The sequence below is a fragment of the Scardinius erythrophthalmus genome, assembly GCF_964197995.2.
Source record: "Scardinius erythrophthalmus genome assembly, chromosome: 2".
Lineage (NCBI taxonomy): Eukaryota > Metazoa > Chordata > Actinopteri > Cypriniformes > Leuciscidae > Scardinius > Scardinius erythrophthalmus.
This window is the reverse complement of record NC_138222.1, coordinates 34,502,121-34,522,028: the sequence shown is the minus strand read 5'-3', so window position 1 is coordinate 34,522,028 and position 19,908 is coordinate 34,502,121. Positions and strand designations below refer to the sequence as shown.

Sequence of the window (19,908 nt, the reverse complement as noted above, 5' to 3'; positions counted from 1 at the left end):
TTGCCAAAACTGCATAGCGCCGCTTTAATTACACTTTTGGGGAATTGAGGATACTAATTGTTTCAGTTTTGCAACTGGAATTTTTGGCCAATCTCGCCTGATACAAGACAGTTGCTCAACAGTCTGTGGTCATCATTGTCTGATTCTCCTTTTCATGATGTGTCACATATTTTCAATAAGAGGCAGATCTGGACAACAGGGATGTTAGTCAAGCACATCCCTTCTACGGTGTAGAGTGTCTAGAAACCACTCTGTTTTAGAAACGTGCAGAATGAAGCCTGCCATTGTCTTGCTTCCAATGAAAGATGCCATCTTGATGGCAAAAATGTCTCTGTACAATCTCAATATACGCCTCCACAGCATTGATACCTTCACACATTTGCAAGTCACCCATACACTGATGGACCCTCATTCCATGACAGATGTTTGCTTTTGCACCCGTCACTGATGATAGTGTGGATGGTCCCTTTTATCTTTGGGACTGATACCTCGGTGTCTGTTTTTCCTAAAAACAAGCTGAAACGTGGACTCATCTGACCACAGCACACATTTCCACTGTCTTTTAGACCATCTGAGATGAGATCAGGCCCAGAGAACTCAGTGGCATCTCTGCATATAATTGATGTGTAGCTTCCTCCTTGCGTGTGACAGTTTCAAGTTGTATTTCTTGATGCAGCGGCAGACTGTGTTTAGTTACAATGGTTTTCCAAAGAACTCCCGAGCCCATGTGGCTATATTTAATACAGTAGCATGACGGTTTCTCATGCAGTGCCATCTAAGGGCTCAAAGGTGACGCACAATCAACAGAGGTTTCCTGCCTTGCCCTACACGGACTGAGATTTTTCGGGATTCCCTGAATCTTTTCACACTTTTATGTATGGTAGAAGGTGAAAGAACTAAATACTTTGCAATCTTGCATTGAGAAATTCGATTTTTTTAACTGCGCGATAATTCTCTCATGAAATTTGGCAAAACAAATTGGTGAGCCATTATCCTTCTTTGCTTGCAAAGACTGAGCCTTTTGTGAATGCTCCTTTTATACCCAAACACTCTCACTATCCCACTCTCCCCCTCTCTCTCCCACTCTCCCTCTCTCTCTCAATGAACTGTCCCAAGTGAGTGCTTCCCTCCCATAGGACTGCTGAGCCAGACCTCAACCCCCACCAGAGGTCCTAAGTAAGCAGTTCTGACTGATGGGCTGTTAAAATAGATTATGAGATGTTATGACAGCTTATCGGCGTACTTACTGATGGGCTCATCATAACTAAGTGGAAATACAGACAGGGTTTTAAATTTGAAATGCTTGGCAAACCATTTCTAAACTAGGGTCATTATGGTGCAGCACCTCAATACCAATTCAAATAAAACAAATGACCCTTATGAAAAGACACTGAGTGGGTGTACATGCTGGTACGTGTTGGGGCATGATAAAATGCATGCACACATTCGGTTCTGTTCTGTGTGTGAGAGCTATCCCAGAGTCCTTCATTCCCATTCTACTATTATAAGCTCCAGATCCAGAAACAAAATCATCTCTCTCTCTCTCGCACAGAATGGTCTTAACTCCCAGCCGAATTCCTCTGAATTGAAGACTCTTTTCATTCAACATAGTAATGATTATGCAAACAGTCATTGCCCTTGTGGCCATCTACAATCGGCTTCCATCATTCTGTGTCTGCGTGTGTAAATTGATTTATATCAGTGCTGACTGCCAGTTAATGCTAAGCCTTATTGATTTATTAGGGAGGGTAGATGGAAATCACAAAGCTGTGGGCTGTCATTGTGGTGAACACACAACAGGTCTACTCAAGACCCCCTAGCTGATAGCTACAGTCAAAATGATGCATGGTTGAGATCACTACTATTCTAAAGATGGGCGTTCACACCAACTCAAATATTCGTCAAGAAATTTCAGCCCAATTTTCACATGCAATTTGTCTGTTCAGACCAATGCGTAAAAAACTTTGGACGAGCTGAATGAAAATGCAAAATTACTTGGTCACATAGGTGCCGCTTGTAGAAAAGCTGAAATACACAGGTTACCCAGGTACACACTTCTATTCACTATGGCATTTATCAAATAACACCAAATACAAGAGTACAGATAAAAGAGAGCTACTTTCAGATTCTTCATCTACTATCCACTGTCGTTTGTAAAATGGTCTGTTCACGAGCGCCACCAAGTAATAGCAGTGGTTCTGTGCATGTGACCAAAATCTTATTGGTTGGTCAGGTTTAATCACAGTTTGAAGGAAAAGAGATTACAACACCTCACCATAAAACAATATGTCGCATCGATGGCATGCAAATGTTTGTGTCGGTCTAAACAGACGTATTAACAGCCGTTAATACGAAATGTTAAAAATGTTTATTGCACTGAATTTTCACAGCGAACATTCGTCTTGGTGTGAACAAGCCTTTAGAGGTTTAAGGGAAAGCAAGAGAGAAAAACACCAAACATAAAAGACTAAGAGATGACTGAGTCAGTAAAGCTATCAAGCGTTAGATGGTGAGACATGTCCTGCTTTCAGATAAAAGAGAGCTGCTTGCATGTGCCAAATTTGGCATGTAGATGATAAGCCTGAATATGAGCAGGTTTGATCTACATTGAAAACATCCTTCCAAAGTTTAAAAATAACCTGAACCAGCTGCCGTGTGGAATAGGTTTTAGCGGCATTAGCTGCTGGCCAGTGAAGACTGTTGGCAGGAAACCAGGCTGGCATTGTCGACCTGTACCATTTCGCAAAGAGCACAGCACACATCATTATGCTAGATGTGGCAGCATCCCTTGACTGTAATGTTGACGGAAGAATGGAGGAGGCCGGCAGGGTCACACAGAGAGGGATGTAAAAAGCACCATGCAGAATTCACGCAGGAATAAGCCTGACCGTATGTGACTGGCAAAATGTACTGCTTATCAACAGCTTTTAGAGAAATGTGAACAAGTTTAAGTCAATAATTCAGGGCTAGTAAACAGATTATATTTTAAGCCGCCATACAACGGGAGAGTATTTCCCCACCATCTGGACTCTCTGACAGGTCAGGGACGGTTTGGGCTACTCTTCTGGCAGGTGCCTAGAAAGCCTGTGTACGCCACTCATTGTTTAAAAGGACATGAGAGCTCATCTGAGAATCAGTCAGGCCTTTCAAACGCAGACTGTGCACATTTATCATCCTGCTTGTGGTTAAAGTCCACCTGACAGACCAGGTGATCTTCTGACATGACTCGTACAAAAAGATGCTATTGCACATCTAAGACTATGACTAGCATCCCAGAGTGCGCGTGACGGATGAGAAGCGATTAGAAAGCCTGAAAATGAAAATAATGAGTGGAACGGGTAATTTGTAGTGTATATGCGATGGGACGGGGCCTGTTGCTGATCACAGAGAAGAAAAAGGTAACTCTCTGCTAGAATTAGCCTCCCATCCAGCTATCCACTGCACTACTGATTAACCCAATCAACCCGAACTGGAGCACATGCACACACATACACACCTTAAGTTCAATCAAACAGAAATGTGATGGAAGCTAATCAGTGTCATCCAGGATAATGAGACACTCTGTAATTAACCAACTACCATGGAAAACACAGCAATTTCTCATTTGGCTTCCTGCTTTAAGATGTTTATTGGCTGAACACAGCTGTGAAAGACCTGCAAAAATGCAGAACGCATTGAGCGTCTAGACACTAAGAATGATGGGATACCTCAGCACTAGCGATTACTATAGGTTTTTATTCTGCTTGTTCACGACACACATGACAGTTTGTCATGTTATGAGCCACTTACATCATTTGAAGTGTCTCATTTGTGTAAAAGACGACTTGAGCCCAGCAAACACCATGCGACCGAAAAGCCGATATGTCAGCAAATTAGGCAATATCATTGTTGCCAAAGTGACAGAGAGGGGAAGAGAGAGGGAATGATCTCTTTAATGCAGAAAGCCATGATAGCCTTTCCTTAGCAAAAGTAATGGGACATCTTAGATAGAGGAGATGCTGTGCACAGAATACAAATGGCCCATTTCTTCCCTCCCTCATATCAGTCGGAGAGACATCATCACGTTTGCATTGCCAAGACTCCATCCCTGTGGCTTTGTTTACTAAAGCGCAAAAAGTCCCTGTTATAGCCGAGCTATGCTTTCCACCACTCCCACATCCCAGCTGTGACACTTCATTAGGCCGAGAAATTAAAATCAGAGCTCGCCGGCGGGAAGACACCAGACGAGGTGCCATTACATCAATAGGTGCCACTGACAGATGATATGAAAATGCGACGTCTAATGAACTGCCATCTTTATGACACTCCGGGAGAAAAAGAAAGAAAGAAAGAAAGAAAGGAAGAAAGCTTCATTGCTCGTCGCATTACAGGGAATGCATGCCATTCCACCCTGCATGCGAAACAGAATCTACAACAGACGGTCTCTTCATTAGCCTCACTAGAGGAGAGAAGCACAATTTGTAATGAAATATGGAACAAGAATCAGGAGACGAGCATGTCAGATCAGAAGTGTTAATGGCAGGAAAGGTGGAGAAGGGTACAGGGCAGGCTGTTATTACAGCATTCAGTGATTACATCTGAAGAGAAAAGACTAGACACGGCACCTGCAAGTGTCCAGAACTGAAGGTCACCTGCAGGCAGTGATTCATTTGTAAATTAGGAGGGCTGCAACAAGGACTAGTGGTGGATCTGGCAGGTTTGGGGGATGGGAGTTGTGAAACAAAGCGAGTTTAGCATCCTTCTGACACTTCAAGAAACCGATGTGATAAAAATACATTGCTTGTTGTGGACAAAGCTTTGTTGATGATTTTGGTGTAAGGGATCTAGTCTGTGTTGCAATGTCAGCTTGCGGTATTGCGACATGTTGGCAGAGCATTTCATTAGCCATGGTCAGTTTCCTAATAATTAGCATTAAGGTAATTTGCATGAATGTGCAAATAAAATTATTTTAATATTACACTACCATTAAAACGTTTAAGGTCAGTGACTAAGATAAAAAAAAAAAAAAGAAATGAATACTTTTATTCTGCAAGAATGCATTAAATTGATATATATATATATATATATATATATATATATATATATATATATATATATATATATATATATATATATATATATTTAAATTCACAGAAGAAAGTCATACAGGTTTGGAACGGCATGCGGGTGATTCAATTATAACAGAATTTTAATTTGTTGGTGAAATATTCCTGTAACATTTTATTTATTATGTTGTTAATATTGATTAAATTGCCTATATTTATTTTTCTATAAGCCTCTTTTGCCACACTTTTAAAATTATTAGGGCATATACAGATAAAAAAGTAATTGTAAAGTTGTGCTATTTAGTTGAATATATATATAAATTAATAATCAACAGTTTTGCTTTCTCTGTAAATGATTATTGTGACAAACTGGCAACAATTATCAGTATTACACAGCCAAGAGTAATGAAATATGCAATATTCATTTCAACAGCTTCTGTACAGCTCCAATGAGAAATCATTAGTATTGATGATGTTTTCACTCTTTATACAACGTTTTTTAGGTTAAGTAACAAATCACAAATAACAGAGCATTTGAGAAAGAAGGCATCTCAATGCCATTACTGCAGGATAAACTGTTATTCAATGACAGAGAATTACCATAATTACTCCTGACAAGAGTACTATTTTCAGAGGCATGTTTAGACATGAGATGTGGTGGTGGTGAACCATATGGTTTGTTTATTATGGGAACCATTTGACCCAAATCTGTACAGGTCATAGCATAAATGTCTTTCAGAGGTGAACTTTGATAATCTAAAATAGGTGCTGTATCCAACTGCAGTGGCGCCAGATCGGCTTGCCAAAAACACCCCTTCACTGACAAAAAGACAAAATGAATGACAAAACTTGTCCCCAATTGTGAATGTTAAAGCACATAATATTAGACGGTAACTGAGCCACTTAAAGCCACACCGTGGACTTTGTGACCTAAAGAGTTGACGCATACGAGTTATTTTAAATGATTCCTCAGGCCAATATACAGCGTTTGACACTATTAATGCTCCGAGCGGGGCTGCCCTCTTGAAATACCGCCTATGTAAGTTTGGAGGAGACGGACCGTCGTTGAACAGGTCATGTGACCTGGAGAACGTATCGCTTTACGGCCGTCACGTGACCATAGGCTCTGATACATAGATATATATAAAGGCTAGATGTCTTAAGGCGGAGTCACTTCCGGCATCACCGGCGGCCATCTTAGGACAGGGCTCTGTGAATTAAGGTGAGTGAGCAGCACGCACACAAATCCTCTTATCTCGCTGAAATCTGGACGGATTTACAAACGGTTTGGTTTCTTACAAACGTTATTAACGTGGCTATAATTCTGAATGCTTAAACATTTTGAACATAATTATTCATATGTATGCAGTATAATAGCTACATCTCTGACGTTTATAACAAACCAAACCGTTTGAAAATCGGTAGAAAATTGAGCAAGTTATGGTTATTTAAAAGTACATGCACCATGTTATGAGTGAGCGAGCACCCTGTCGTAAGATGGCCGCCGTGTGCGGATGTCGAGCTCCATTGGCCAGCAGCGCGGACGAGACATCTAGCCTTTATATGATATCTATGCTCTGATATACTGTCTTCTAGACTTTTGCGACAGTGCTGCGGCGCTTGTGGCCTCTAGGGGCGCTAGACGTGAAAGTTCCAGGTCTAGTGCCCCTAGCGCCAGCAAAAGTGGCTTTAAGGAAAGTTCTAAGATTGAAATCAAGGGCTGTGTTAGAAATTATGCTGTCACTAAGACCGAATGCACAGATCCGATATACTGACAAAAATCGAATTTCTTTCTCAAATGTTTACGTTCACTTAAGACAAGACCTGTTTATGAGGATATTTTGACAACTGTGTGTGTATTTGACCATTCTAGTGCAAGATGCCCCCCCCCACACACACACAGTGACATAATTTATATACATTTAATGAAATACAGTGCAAACGTCCTATATGTTATATTATATTTTATAACATCCTATAATGGTAGCCTAATGCCATATTGGTAGATTGGCACCTGTAGAATTTCCTTTTGTTGAAAGCCAAGATAAAAGTAAAAAGCTATTATTTTGTGTAGATCCATGTCCGAGGCAGTTCGACTTAACAAGCGCATTTCTTTACACGCACACACACACGCACGCACACACACACACACACACACACACACACACACACACACACACACACACACACACACACACACACACACACGCACGCACGCACGCACACGTAATGAATTGGAACACTTGATCTGCGCCAGTGGACGCGCACCGTTATGAATGCCTGTGCAGCAATGTGAAACAATGGCAGGCACACACGCAAATTCTACGGAAGACTGTATTCTCGTACTGTTTCGACTTTAAACTCGAAATGCTAGATTTTCTTTTTTACGGATTTCTTTCTTTCTTTCTTTTTTTCGTTGCGGTTCAGGGCTTCCGTAGGCTATTCTGATCGTGCTATGACATTTTCTCGTTGTGCAGCTGGCTCTAGAGGCAGTATTTTCTAACCATGTCGGGGGAGTTTTATGCGTATGCGTTTTAGAATAATGTCACTTGTCAGGTCATGTAAGAATTATACAGAATAACTACAGAATTTATTATACTTGTCAAAACGAAAATAGGAACTCCACTATGTCTCTCTTTACATTTATTCTGTCCTGATGTCGGCTTCAGCTAAGTAAAGAAATAGTTCGCCCCACACGTCCAAAATTCTTAGCACTTTTAGATAACCTTCTGCAATGAGTGCAAGGCTCTTTGGTGGAGCTCTGGTTTGAATGAAGTTCCATCGTGACAAATGAATGGACTACTTGTGGAGTGACATGTAAACATGAATCAGAGGCACAAACTTACTGTCTATGGGCACAAAAAACGTTGACAGTGGTGAGCGGCCATTATGTTGACCAATACCTGCTTTGAGTGCGACCCGCAAAAAAAAAAAAAAAAAAAATGCATGATTTACGAGAGCATAATTTTCAGGTCGGAAAAGCCGGATTTCCAGATTTATCCGGAAGAATCACACATCTGGCATTTAGAAACTTACGTGTACAATAAGCTGTTTAAAACATGCATTCATACAATCAATTTTGAGCATCCAGGTGGTTATACAAATCTTGTGGGGTGCTCTCGGAGTACTGCATGCATTTATTTGTCATTTTAACTGTTGGAAACGAAGCGTAAAAGTGGACTTGCTGATGCGCCCTCTATAGTCCATGATCAGTAGTCGATGTCAAATTTAAAGCATCATGGCAGAGCTGAGAACTCAACTAGTCTGTGCAACCTCTAGTGCACAGTAGAGCGCACAAATACTGAATGTCTTATCGAATCCACAGAAAACTCTTTTAGGAGGTTCTGCCCATCAGGTAAAACTTCTATTTTGGCTAATTTCTGATAACGCTTTCAGCTGCCAATAAAAGCGCAGCCATCTCAGCTCCCATAACACATTTTACCATATTCAAATCTGCACACATTCCCCCTTAATCAGTTTATCTCATGTTAAGAACTATTCAGATTCTGTGTGGGTCGACTAACAACTCATGAGTGGCAGCACACAAGCTGAACAGGTGGTGCTGTGACACTAGGGGAGTCGGACGGCATGAGTACTGACAGAATCACCAGCTGCCTGAGCGAAAGAGAAAATGAAGGCCTCAGTACCCTGTAAGCAGATAATGGACAATCTAACCTCCTCAGAGTGCGGCATGGCTCAATACAGGATATGTCTTTATACGGATGTCTGAAAAATTTAGCCCTTAGTAGCCTTGCCCACAGGACATTTCCTTCTGATCATTTAGAGGTGTCAGGATAAACGGAAACACCCAGATACATAGCCACATCTGCACTTACACTGATCAATACCGTTAAACCAACTGCTCAGAGACTGACGCTTTAGGTGATTTCAGACTCACAAGATACATAGATAGCAAATACTCAGACAGACAGACAGACAGACAGACAGACAGACAGACAGACAGACACACACACACACACACACACACACACACACACACACACACACGGCCAGCAGTACTCGGAGTGTGAGCCATGATAGTGAGTTTTAGATAGGTAATTTTATTTATACTCCTCTGAGAAAAAAAAAGTATGAAATAAATGGCCTGTCACACTCAGCTGATGCTGCCAAGCTGGAAACAAAGTTGCTATTACAGAGTACATGAAAATGAATAAGTGTGAGACGCCCCGGGCTGAAAGAGAGAGCAGCTCAGCCTATGAAGGCGTCCATTCCTCCCTCCTTCCCCCGTTCACTCCCTCATGACTCTGTTGAAATTCAATACACACGTACACAGACGCTCAATTCCACCACCTCAGACAATCTATTGCCTCGCTCTCCATCATTTCCTCCCCATCTCTTTTTCTAAAACCCGCCATGTTTTATGGATGCTGCTTTGCTGCATTGCAGCTTAAGGGATAGTTTAATTCTGTGGTGATCCCAAAGTCTTTCTCTCATTCTCTTCGAGTCTGGGAACCACGTCTATGATCCAGGCACCCATTTAAGGTGAAAAACAAACAGGTGTAAACCACATGCAAAAATCAGGAAATGTCAATCTCAGGAAATGAGATGTCTCATCGTCAAAATGTTAATACAAAACACAATTTGAGTGTTTCTCAACTACTGTAGCTTCACTTTTGAGGACACAATTACTGAAATTGTCTCAAATGTTAGAAAATAAACTTGAAGAGAAATGGGTCATAAAGAGAAAAAATATATATTTTAGGATAGTACTTCAGGGTAAAGATAAGCCTTAGTTTATGGTAAATGCACGTAAACAGCCAGTAAAGAAATCGCATGTGTATATTAGATCTGTGTATTAAAGCAGCGTAATATACAGTATCTACTGCCATGCTGTTAATATGAATCATAAAACAAATGAAAGAGTGCCATGTAAAACATAAAACACCATGTAAGAGTGAATTTTGCATAATAGGTCCCCTTTAAACAAAAATAGAAAAAATATTTTAATTTTAAAATTAAAAATTTACATACACGCTCCACCTTTTTTAACAACACAAGTGACTGGGAAATGCACATTTATAAAGCCAGTAAAATATGTGTGTGTGTGTGTGTGTGTGTGTGTGTGTGTGTGTGTGTGTGTGTGTGTGTGAGTGAGTGAGTGAGTGAGTGAGTGAGTGAGTGAGTGAGTGAGTGAGTGAGTGAGTGAGTGAGTGTGACAAATGACAATCGCTGTCCCCAATCACTCTAATGAGTGTGATGTTACATGTGTTTACACTGTCAATAGAGCTGATGAGCTGGAAAGGAAAACAGAGAGAATGAGTTTATTTAGCAGACTTTGTGTGTGAGAGAAAGCATTTGTGTGATTAGCAGACACACACCCACCAGTCCACACAAACATGCTTAAAAACAGAGAAACCCCTGGGCCAATTAAATCATAGACTGCAGTTCTTTGACTATAACACAAGCGCGCCTTTTGTTATTCTCTATCTTTTGTCAAGTGTTTGTTTTCTTTTTATCTTGTCTTTTCAATACAACATGTGTGCTGCTATGTCTATATCAGTCTTGTTCATTATTTGGCAGCGTTAAATAAGTGCTTTCAAACCAATGCAGATAGCTGTTTTCTGAACGCTAAAAAGAATGGATGGAGATCCTCGAAGAAAGAAAGGAAGACCAATAATGGACAAAGAGAAAGGATGGACAAATGGGAAAATAATGAAAGAGTCCAACTTTTCTTTCCTTTCAGTGTATCTGATGGTGAAGACTAGCGCATGTGGCAGGCGGACAAAAGCTGACACGTGTTCCCCGCCCTTTACATTCTTGCCCTCTCCTCGTCTCCGTCCATCTTTGTTCCCTTTCTCTCTGGTTCCAAGGCCTGTGACAGGCGGACTGTCTGTGTGTGTATGTGTGCGAGGACAGCGAGATAACCGCTGCCTTCCACTGTGAAGTTGACATTCAGTTAAGAGCATGAGCTGCCAGCCCACAGCAGGCCTTTACACAATGAGCTCTAAATAACTATACGCCATTATTATTATTATAAGCTGCTATTATAATCTTCATTTGAATATTCATATATGCGGTAAATAATATTTACTCTGCATTCCAGAAGATTTCCTGAATGTTCCTCATGAGATCCATTGATTATAAAGAACGATCAATCCATCAATTGACAACTGACAATCCCTCCATTCATTCATCTGATAATCCACCACTTCATTTTTCACTTACAGACCATCCATACATCCATACAAAATTAGGGCTGGGTAAAAGTACAGTGTGTTCACTGTACATTGTAGTTTGGTTATCCTGGTTCTTTTAGTTAAGACCAAAAAAAGAAAATGATGCATTCATTCCTGGTTCGCTAAGCGTTCACACCGTCAAACCAGCGCTAGGAATTCCTCTGTTACAAACATCTTCTGCAAGAAAATGCAGTTCCAATGCCTGTACTTAACTGTATCTTGTGATATTTTGGATCGTTTAGATATCTTTGGTCCATTTTGCATTCATATTTCAGTCGAATTGCACCGGAGTTTGTTTGGAAGTGCACCTTTTCAGGGGGCTCTGTGAGCTTGTTTGGAGCGCACCGAGGTTCGGATGACAGCGTTTACACTTATTAATAGTAGAGTTTGTTTTAATCTAAACTACACGGGGGAACTTTTTGAGCAATGTTGCTGGACAATGTTGCCGTCAACAGGCAACCAGGTGAGACACAGGGGCCACGACCGATCTAAATTATCTAGATAGAAGATAATTGCCAGGCAACGTTGCTCAAAAAGTAGCCAAAAAGAATTATCGGTTTGAATCAGTCTGAAACACTACCCTGTATAATTTACAACATTAGCAGAGAGAAATTTCTTTCATATGTGAGGAGAATGATTATTATTTAACAAATACAGTATACACTACAGTTCAAAGGTTTGGGGTTAGTAGTAATTTTTTTATGTTTTTGAAATTGATCTCTTTTGCTCACCAAGGTTGGATTTATTTGATGTAAGATAACAAAAGTACAAATATTACAATTTCTAATAACGTTTTTTCCACTTCAAAACATTTTAAAATGTGATTTTTACCTGTGATGGTAAAGATGAATTTTCAGCATTAGTCTTCACATGATCCTTCAGAAATCATTCTAATATGCTGATTTGCTGCTCATGAAACATTTCTTCTTATTATTGGGTTGCTATGAAAATGACTGGACTGAAAGACTATCCCAGTATTGAGACTCTGTATGAGCAATGTACACTGAATGAGGCTAAAAGGATTTTAAGTGACCCGTCTCATGTACTCGAACCCTGTTATTAGAACAGGTTTAAAAACTCTTTTGTGTTTTTAAATTGCCGGTATCAATTAGACTGTATCAGGTTTTGTCGAAATGCTGGCTATTGAGTCCATTACAAATTTCCCTATCAGGGACAATAAAGTATATTTCAATTTTAATTTTAATTATCAGTGGGGAAAAGCACAGTTGTGCTGGTTAATATTTTTGTGAAAGCTGTGATTTTCTTTTTCAGGATTCTTTGAGGAACAAAAAGTTCAAAAGAACAGCATTTATTTAAAATATAAATCTTTTATTTTATTTATTTAAAAAAACTTACTGACCCCAAACTTTTAAACAGTAGTGTACCCAAATGAATCTAAATAATAAATCATATCAAGAGCTTGTGAATCAGGAAATCTGTATCAATTCCCAACAATTCATTCATCTCTTAAATCAACCCATTGGTTTTAAAAACAACTGTGACAATGTTTAAAACAGTGCTGTCACTGTCCTCATAGCACCTCTGAAACCTCACTGACCTTGCTGACAGATCACATGCAAATGAATGAAATGGTGAGCGAAGGAGTGTGACAGAGTAATAATGGAAGGCTTGCGTACCTCTGTCCCACCAGTCTTGGCAAGGTAAATTGCACTTTTGTCACATGCAACATCCATACAGACCGGCAACAGGTGGTCTTGGGAGCCGTCACCGTCTGAGTAAAAACAGAAAAAGAGAGAGTAAGTGAGAATGGAAGGTGTAAAATGAGGTATATGATACACTAATGCATCTTTTAATTAGCTTTATAATGCTCCTGAATCCAGCATATGGAGATAACATCATGTGATCTTGAGCATGTGTAATGAAGTGTGTAGCAGCCTGGTGTGTAGCAGTTTGTCCTAGTGTCAAAATGATGTCCCTGAGTCTTTATTCCTTCATGTTTACCACTTGCATGCTTGACACAAAGCAATTATTATTTATAAGTAATATTAATAAATCGGGAAAGGAATAACATAAATCAAGAAAAAAAAAAGAGAAATGGAGGGAGCAGCAGTAAAAAACAAAATAGGAGATATGCATTGACATTCATAGGATCTACCACACACCAAATAGCCACGTAGATCAGACTGGCAGCCTGCGGAGAGACAGAAGTACATGCACACACACATACACACCCACACACCCACACACCGACACGCTTTTCCATCATGGTGGAGACTTTCCATTTTCAGATTCCTGTAGTGCAACCTGTAAAGCATGATGCTCACCATGTCAGTCATGGGTTTGATAATAAAGGCAGCTTACTCAAATATAAAGGTATTTATATATACAGGGTTCCCACACCTTGGTCAACTTCAAATTCAAGGACCTTTCAAGGACTTTCCAGGTCCAATACCCTCAAATCCAAGGACTTAATGTGGGGACACATTTGTTGTTTCCAACAACAAACGTTGAGGTACCATGGTAGTTTTATGCGCACGTGAATGTCATGGCAACGTACAACACAAAGTAGCCTACCTCATGCGGAAAAACTTAACGTATCCAGGGTTTTTCCTGGCTCAAAATGAGGCAGAGGTGGTAAAATCCTAATAAGGGGTCCTTACTCTAGGGGGGTCCGGGGGCATGCCCCCCCCGTAAGAAAATTTTGTATATTTTAAAGATAAATTCATTAATCTGGTGCACTTTGAGTCACCCGAATCCACTGTTAAAAATAAATAATCCACGCGCAAACCGCCGATATTCTTTGATTTAGATATCTGCATCTGATCATCACATTACAATTGTTCAAATTCTCAGTGTTAAGCATGATAATATGGTAACATCACACTGAAGTAGGCTGATTAAAAATTTACATTTATTTAAAATAAAAGTTTTTCTTTTGGTAAAATTACATTTCCTTAATAGCCTAAACAGATGCTTTACTCCCTTCAAACTTAAATTGTCAATGTTTTATTACATCACTGTTTGAAAACACTATTTTTTGTACCTTTTATAAAGGACATTTTTCCCCTAATTTTAAATGTATGCTCCATCTTTCATTTCAAATTCTTAAATTTGATCAATATATTCAATTAAAATAGTAAGACACTAGGCTGTTACCAATCAAATTAAATAATTGACATTGAAAAATTATAACTGTTTTAAATTAGATTATTTAAAATATTTTTGAATATACAAATAAGAAATGTTGAAAAGAATGATACTTTATGAAACTAAACTGCCAGTAGGAGGCGGCAGGCGACCGTCTTAATGAGCGAGTCATTGAGTCATTCATTCAAACGATTCGTTCAAACGGCTGATTTATTCAGAATGAGGCAGTTTATGAATGGGTAATTGAATCTTTGACTCAACCGATTCGTTTAAAACGCTGAATCATTCAGTAATGCAACAAGTGTTGCTGTGAGATGCGCGATGGTTCGAGATCTTTGTTTGGAACTATTTTCGCTGCTGAAACAGAACAAAAACAGTCATTGCGTCTAAAATGTAAGTGACTTAATTTTAACTATTTGTTTATTGAACTGTTATGAAATCAGTCTCGGTTTCAATCTTGATGGCATTCAGGAAAACATCTCTCTGGTCGTGTGTAGCCTAGGCTAGCCTATATATTGTTTCTTAACTATAGTGTTATAAATAACTGTGCGAGCCTCAACAGCGCAACATTGTTACCGTCAGTAGGTTAGGTAGTAGGCCTATATTATTATCAACTATAGGCTATCAATCGCCACTTACATTAAATTAAATAAAACAGAATCATCCTCACGTTTTCGGTGATTCCCTAGTTATTTTGTATTTTTATACTAAAAATTGTTTTAATCAGGGCATTTGTCCGGTCGGGCAAGTAGTAGGCCTACAATTCTCTCTCACTTTCCCCTTCAAAAAAAAGAAAAAAATACACGTGTCCCGGACAAGCGTTATTGTCGAGCCCTGATATGTTTTCCTTGATTGGTTTTCCCTTAAGAGAATTACGTTGTTGAAAACGAAAGTAAAAGAGTCACGCACGTTCATTGCATTTTACCGTGATGAGAGTTCCGTGTTTTTATTAAACTCAACACATTAATGATTTATCTGTCATCCACCTTCGATTAAGTGGAATGGAATGTTTGTATTACTTGGCCCGCCCGACCCGCAGATTAGCCGCGATCCGCGCAGCACTATACGTTTTGAGAATGGACACAAGTGGTAACAGCGACAGAACCATTACGGTGGAAAAAGTGTATCTGACCATGTATCTGACCATCGAAATAAATTCAAGCACTTTCAAGGACCTGTCTCTATGTATGTTTATTTTCAAAAACTTTCCAGGGCCTTGAAAACATTTTTTCAGATTCACAAACTTTCAAGGATTTCAAGGACCCGTGGGAAGTGGGAACCCTGTATATATTAGGGTTGTCACAGTTTATATATTACCGGTATTGACCAGTTTGAAAAATTAAAAATTGATATCATGTTATTACTGCACATACTTAATATCATAAATAATCCAGCACCAGTCACACTCCAACATAGTAGGTGGCAGTATTGCAACACTGGTTACCACCCGCCATAAAACTGAAAAAAGATGTCAACGCCGTGTGTACGTAGTTACTACTACTGCAAAAAATCACTTCAGAGGAGATGAGAGATGGAAAAAGATAAGATAAAAGATACAGAGAATATTGCCAAATCCCAGTGAATAAGCTGAAGGTGACAGTGTCGAGAACACAAATACAAAATATTCTTAAACAGATGTACTGTATGTTGCAAGAAAAGAGAGATGAACACTATGGCTGTCAAAAGAATAAAAAAATATATTTCTGGCCAGTCTTTAAAAAACATTATAAAACATTAACAATTTGTAAATTAGTCAAATAGTTAATGTGTTATTTTTATTTATTTGTATTTAAAAATATTTAATTAATGTTTTAAGTTATCAAATTATCTTTAATAGCCCTAAAACTTTCTATTTTTTGCCCTCCTTGCAAACCCTTAGTTTGAATTAAGACATTGTGATTGCACTTTATTTCGATAATCCACACATTCTACTACTAACTATAAGTAACTTTGCAAGTATATGTCAGTTAACTCTTATTAGAGTTACTTACAGTCAGTAGAATGTCTTTTGGGGGACCATCAACATTTACTACATTCTACTAATACTCTAGCAACAACACGTAAACTACCAGTCATTACTTAAAGTTAGTAGAATGTCTAAAGTGAACTATCGAAATAAAGTGTTCCTGACATTATTATGTAGTATGTTAAATAATCAAATTTTTCTTTTTGCCGGTCTCCACAGTCTAGCTGATTTCAAGGGATGTTTGTTCTATAAAACACACATTTCACCAGCAATCAGAGTAAGTCTGCCTTTCACTCTTGAGATAGAGAATCTATGCTGGCTTTTGTTTTTTGTATCTTTACGAGCTTTCTCTCCAAGTACATCAGCAGTGTGAGAATCAAAGCATGTGTATGCGTACTGTAGAGGACTGTGAGCAAGTTGCTTATTGCTGCTAATGACTACTGCTTCCTGCTATACAGTACACATGCATACATCTATTAGCTCTAGAAACACACAACAAAAGTCCTTCACGACACACACACACACACACACACACAACACACACACACACACACAACACACACAACACACACACACACACACACACACACACACACACACACACACACACACACACACACACAACACACACACACACAACACACACACACACACACACACACACACACACACACACACACACACACACACACACACACACACACACACACACACACACACACACACACACACACACACACACACACACACACACACACACACAATGTCACGATGACTGGGTGTTAAATGCCACATCACATTGACTTCAAGCAAGAAGTCAGCTCTGGCATTCGCTACCTTCCTGACTGCGCTGTAGTATTACATATCATTCAGCTAATGAATAATGCATTTGGCTGTCACGTGTAAAAAAAGAAAAGAGCAATTACCATCCTGATAGAGCAGATGGAGAATTTTGTCTAACATATGTTATGCATTCATAATGACACGTCCATGTCAAGACTGACTACATTCTGACAGTGCATACTCATGAATTATAATTCTTTTGCACTGTAGCCTACACATGCTGAAGGGTGCGACTCTGCACTTCTGCACTTTAGTAGACCAGAATTGGATTTTAGTTGATCACTCACCCAATTTAGCGAATTATTTATTTATTTTTTTAAAGAAAAAAGATAAATCAGTAACCAAAATAATATTGTCTACATCTACAACAATACCTCTGTTAAAAAATTAATAATGCTGCTTATTACATAATAGTCAGTTGACATACTGTCATCATGTCTTGCCATGGGATGAATGTAATGTCAGTTGTGGTCTACTTGGGCTTAATATAGAAATACATTTTTCAAATGAGGAACAGGACAGGTATCGAAGAGTCACAGACCAGACTCGAACCTGTATCACCAGTATGAGCACCAGAGCTTTCAACTACCACTGCACTACGGCTCCAATCCGAACTTATTAACTTGATCAAGTCAAATTGTCCCAAAGAAAAATTCATTTTGTACGTAGAAAGACAAGACTTCAATTTTATTACAGTAATGCTTTTAATGAACCAATTTCCCCACTTTTTTTTTTTTACATTGCACTACCGTTCAAAAGTTTGGGGTCAGTAAGTTTTTAAAGAATATAGTGAAATATCATTACAATTCATTTAAAGTAATGTATTCCTGTGATGGCAAAGCTGAATTTTCAGCATCATTACTCCAGTCTTCAGAGTCACATGATCCTTCAGAAATCATTCTAATATGCTGATTTGCTGCTCAAGAAACATTTATTATTATCAGTTTAAAACAGTTGTGCTGCTTAATATCTTTGTGGAAACTGTGACACATTCGTTAGGATTCTTTGATGAGTAGAAAAACATTTATTTGAAACAGAATATAAATGAATTTAAATGTCACTTTTGATAAATTTAATTCATCCTTGCTGAATGAGAGTATTAATTAAAAAAGGTAATAACCCCAAATTTTTAAACGGTAGTATGTCACGAAAACAGAAAGATAAACAATTAGCAGAACCATTTTTTTATTCCCCAAACTGCACAGATTTGGTTGGTAAATACAAACAAGTTGGTGAATATTTCATTTGTGTTAAAGTCCCCCTGTAGTCAATAATTCTATCCCTTAAAACTCATCTTTGATCAAAAATTTTCTTCATGCCTTAAAATAGCTTGAATGTAACTACACCCTTCATTTAGTATAAAAGGATCCATGAATATGCAAATTGGCTAGTTGCACGTGGCCGCCATTTTGGATTTCGGATCAGCGAGTGTGCGGTTGGACACCTCCGGTTTCGCATTACGCAGAAAGCATAAATGTATCTTTTATAGTTGTTTATAGAATCAATTATCACTCAAAATATTACTAAGATCCATATTACTATCACACGAGCCAATGGCAATTAAATGCACGAATGCATAGTCAGATTAATGAATGAAATACAACTGTTCACGAACAGAAGATTGCATTTGACTGTTGCATACACATACGCAATGACAATTATGCCTACTGTAAATATAAAGTTACAACTACGATTAGAGTTGTTTACATAAAATGCACCGTGAACATTCACATGTTTGTCCTGTGATCGGCTACAATTCGCTTCGTGCACGGCGACCGTTGACGTTCGAACTTGAGTGTGTGGGCCAGTATTTCCAGTGAAAACTTACGGTGATCTGAGAGCGAGAGACAACAGCGACCGACTTCCATTACCACAGAGATATTTTGTTCACAATGAGTATTCAAGAGAGGTGACTTGCCTTTCAGAGGGTGACAGCCTCAGCACTTCATCGTTGTGTGCCGGTACCATTTCGTCACGTTACAACAGAGAAGTCAGCTTTCATGCATTCCCCGTTGACGCTGCGGTACGGGCTGAGTGGATACAGAAGATCCAGAGGGATGACTTCAACCCGACCAAATTTTTAAATGCATATCATTTTCAGTGTATTTCACCTGTGCGTTTATATGCTTTCTATTACTGCATTTATTTTGTGCAAGTGAGATGAGTAAAGATCTGTTTCATAAATAATAATAATAATCTGTCTGGTGTTTATAAGCAGCACATACAGTATTTACTTCCTTACCTACATTTATTTACAAACTTACCTATATTAAATTGTTTGTGGTACCTACAGTAAAAAATGTAAATGTAAAATATGTGATGATAATATTGATCAAGCAATTGATGCAAGTAAAAATGCATGCAGAATTGAGAAAATAGTATTTATGGAGATAAATTGTAGCCTATCACAGGGCAAACATGTGAATGTTCACAGTGCATTTTATGCAAACAACTCTAATCGTAGTTGTAACTCTATATTTACAGTAGGCATAATTGTCATTGCGTATGTGTATGCAACATGAGTCAAATACAATCTTCTGTTCGTGAACAGTTGTATTTCATTCATTAATCTGACTATGCATTTGTGCATTTAATTGCCATTGGCTCGTGTGATAGTAATATGGATCTTAGTAATATTTTAAGTGATAATTGATTCTATAAACAACTATAAAAGATCAATTTCGGCTTTCTCCGGCTCCCTGCACCAGGCGTAATGCGAAACCGGAAGTGTCTAACCGCACACTCGCTG

At 38.8% G+C, this 19,908-nt stretch overlaps 1 protein-coding gene across 1 annotated transcript in view; it reads right to left on the bottom strand.

Moving 5' to 3' along the window:
* The window catches only part of itfg1 (integrin alpha FG-GAP repeat containing 1), a 139,313-nt gene that overhangs the window by 69,892 nt on the left and 49,513 nt on the right, over positions 1 to 19,908 (bottom strand). The window contains exon 9 of the mRNA XM_081359868.1: positions 12,880 to 12,974. Within this exon, the coding sequence (XP_081215994.1) occupies positions 12,880 to 12,974 (95 nt within the window). The remainder of the gene's footprint in view (positions 1 to 12,879; positions 12,975 to 19,908) is intronic.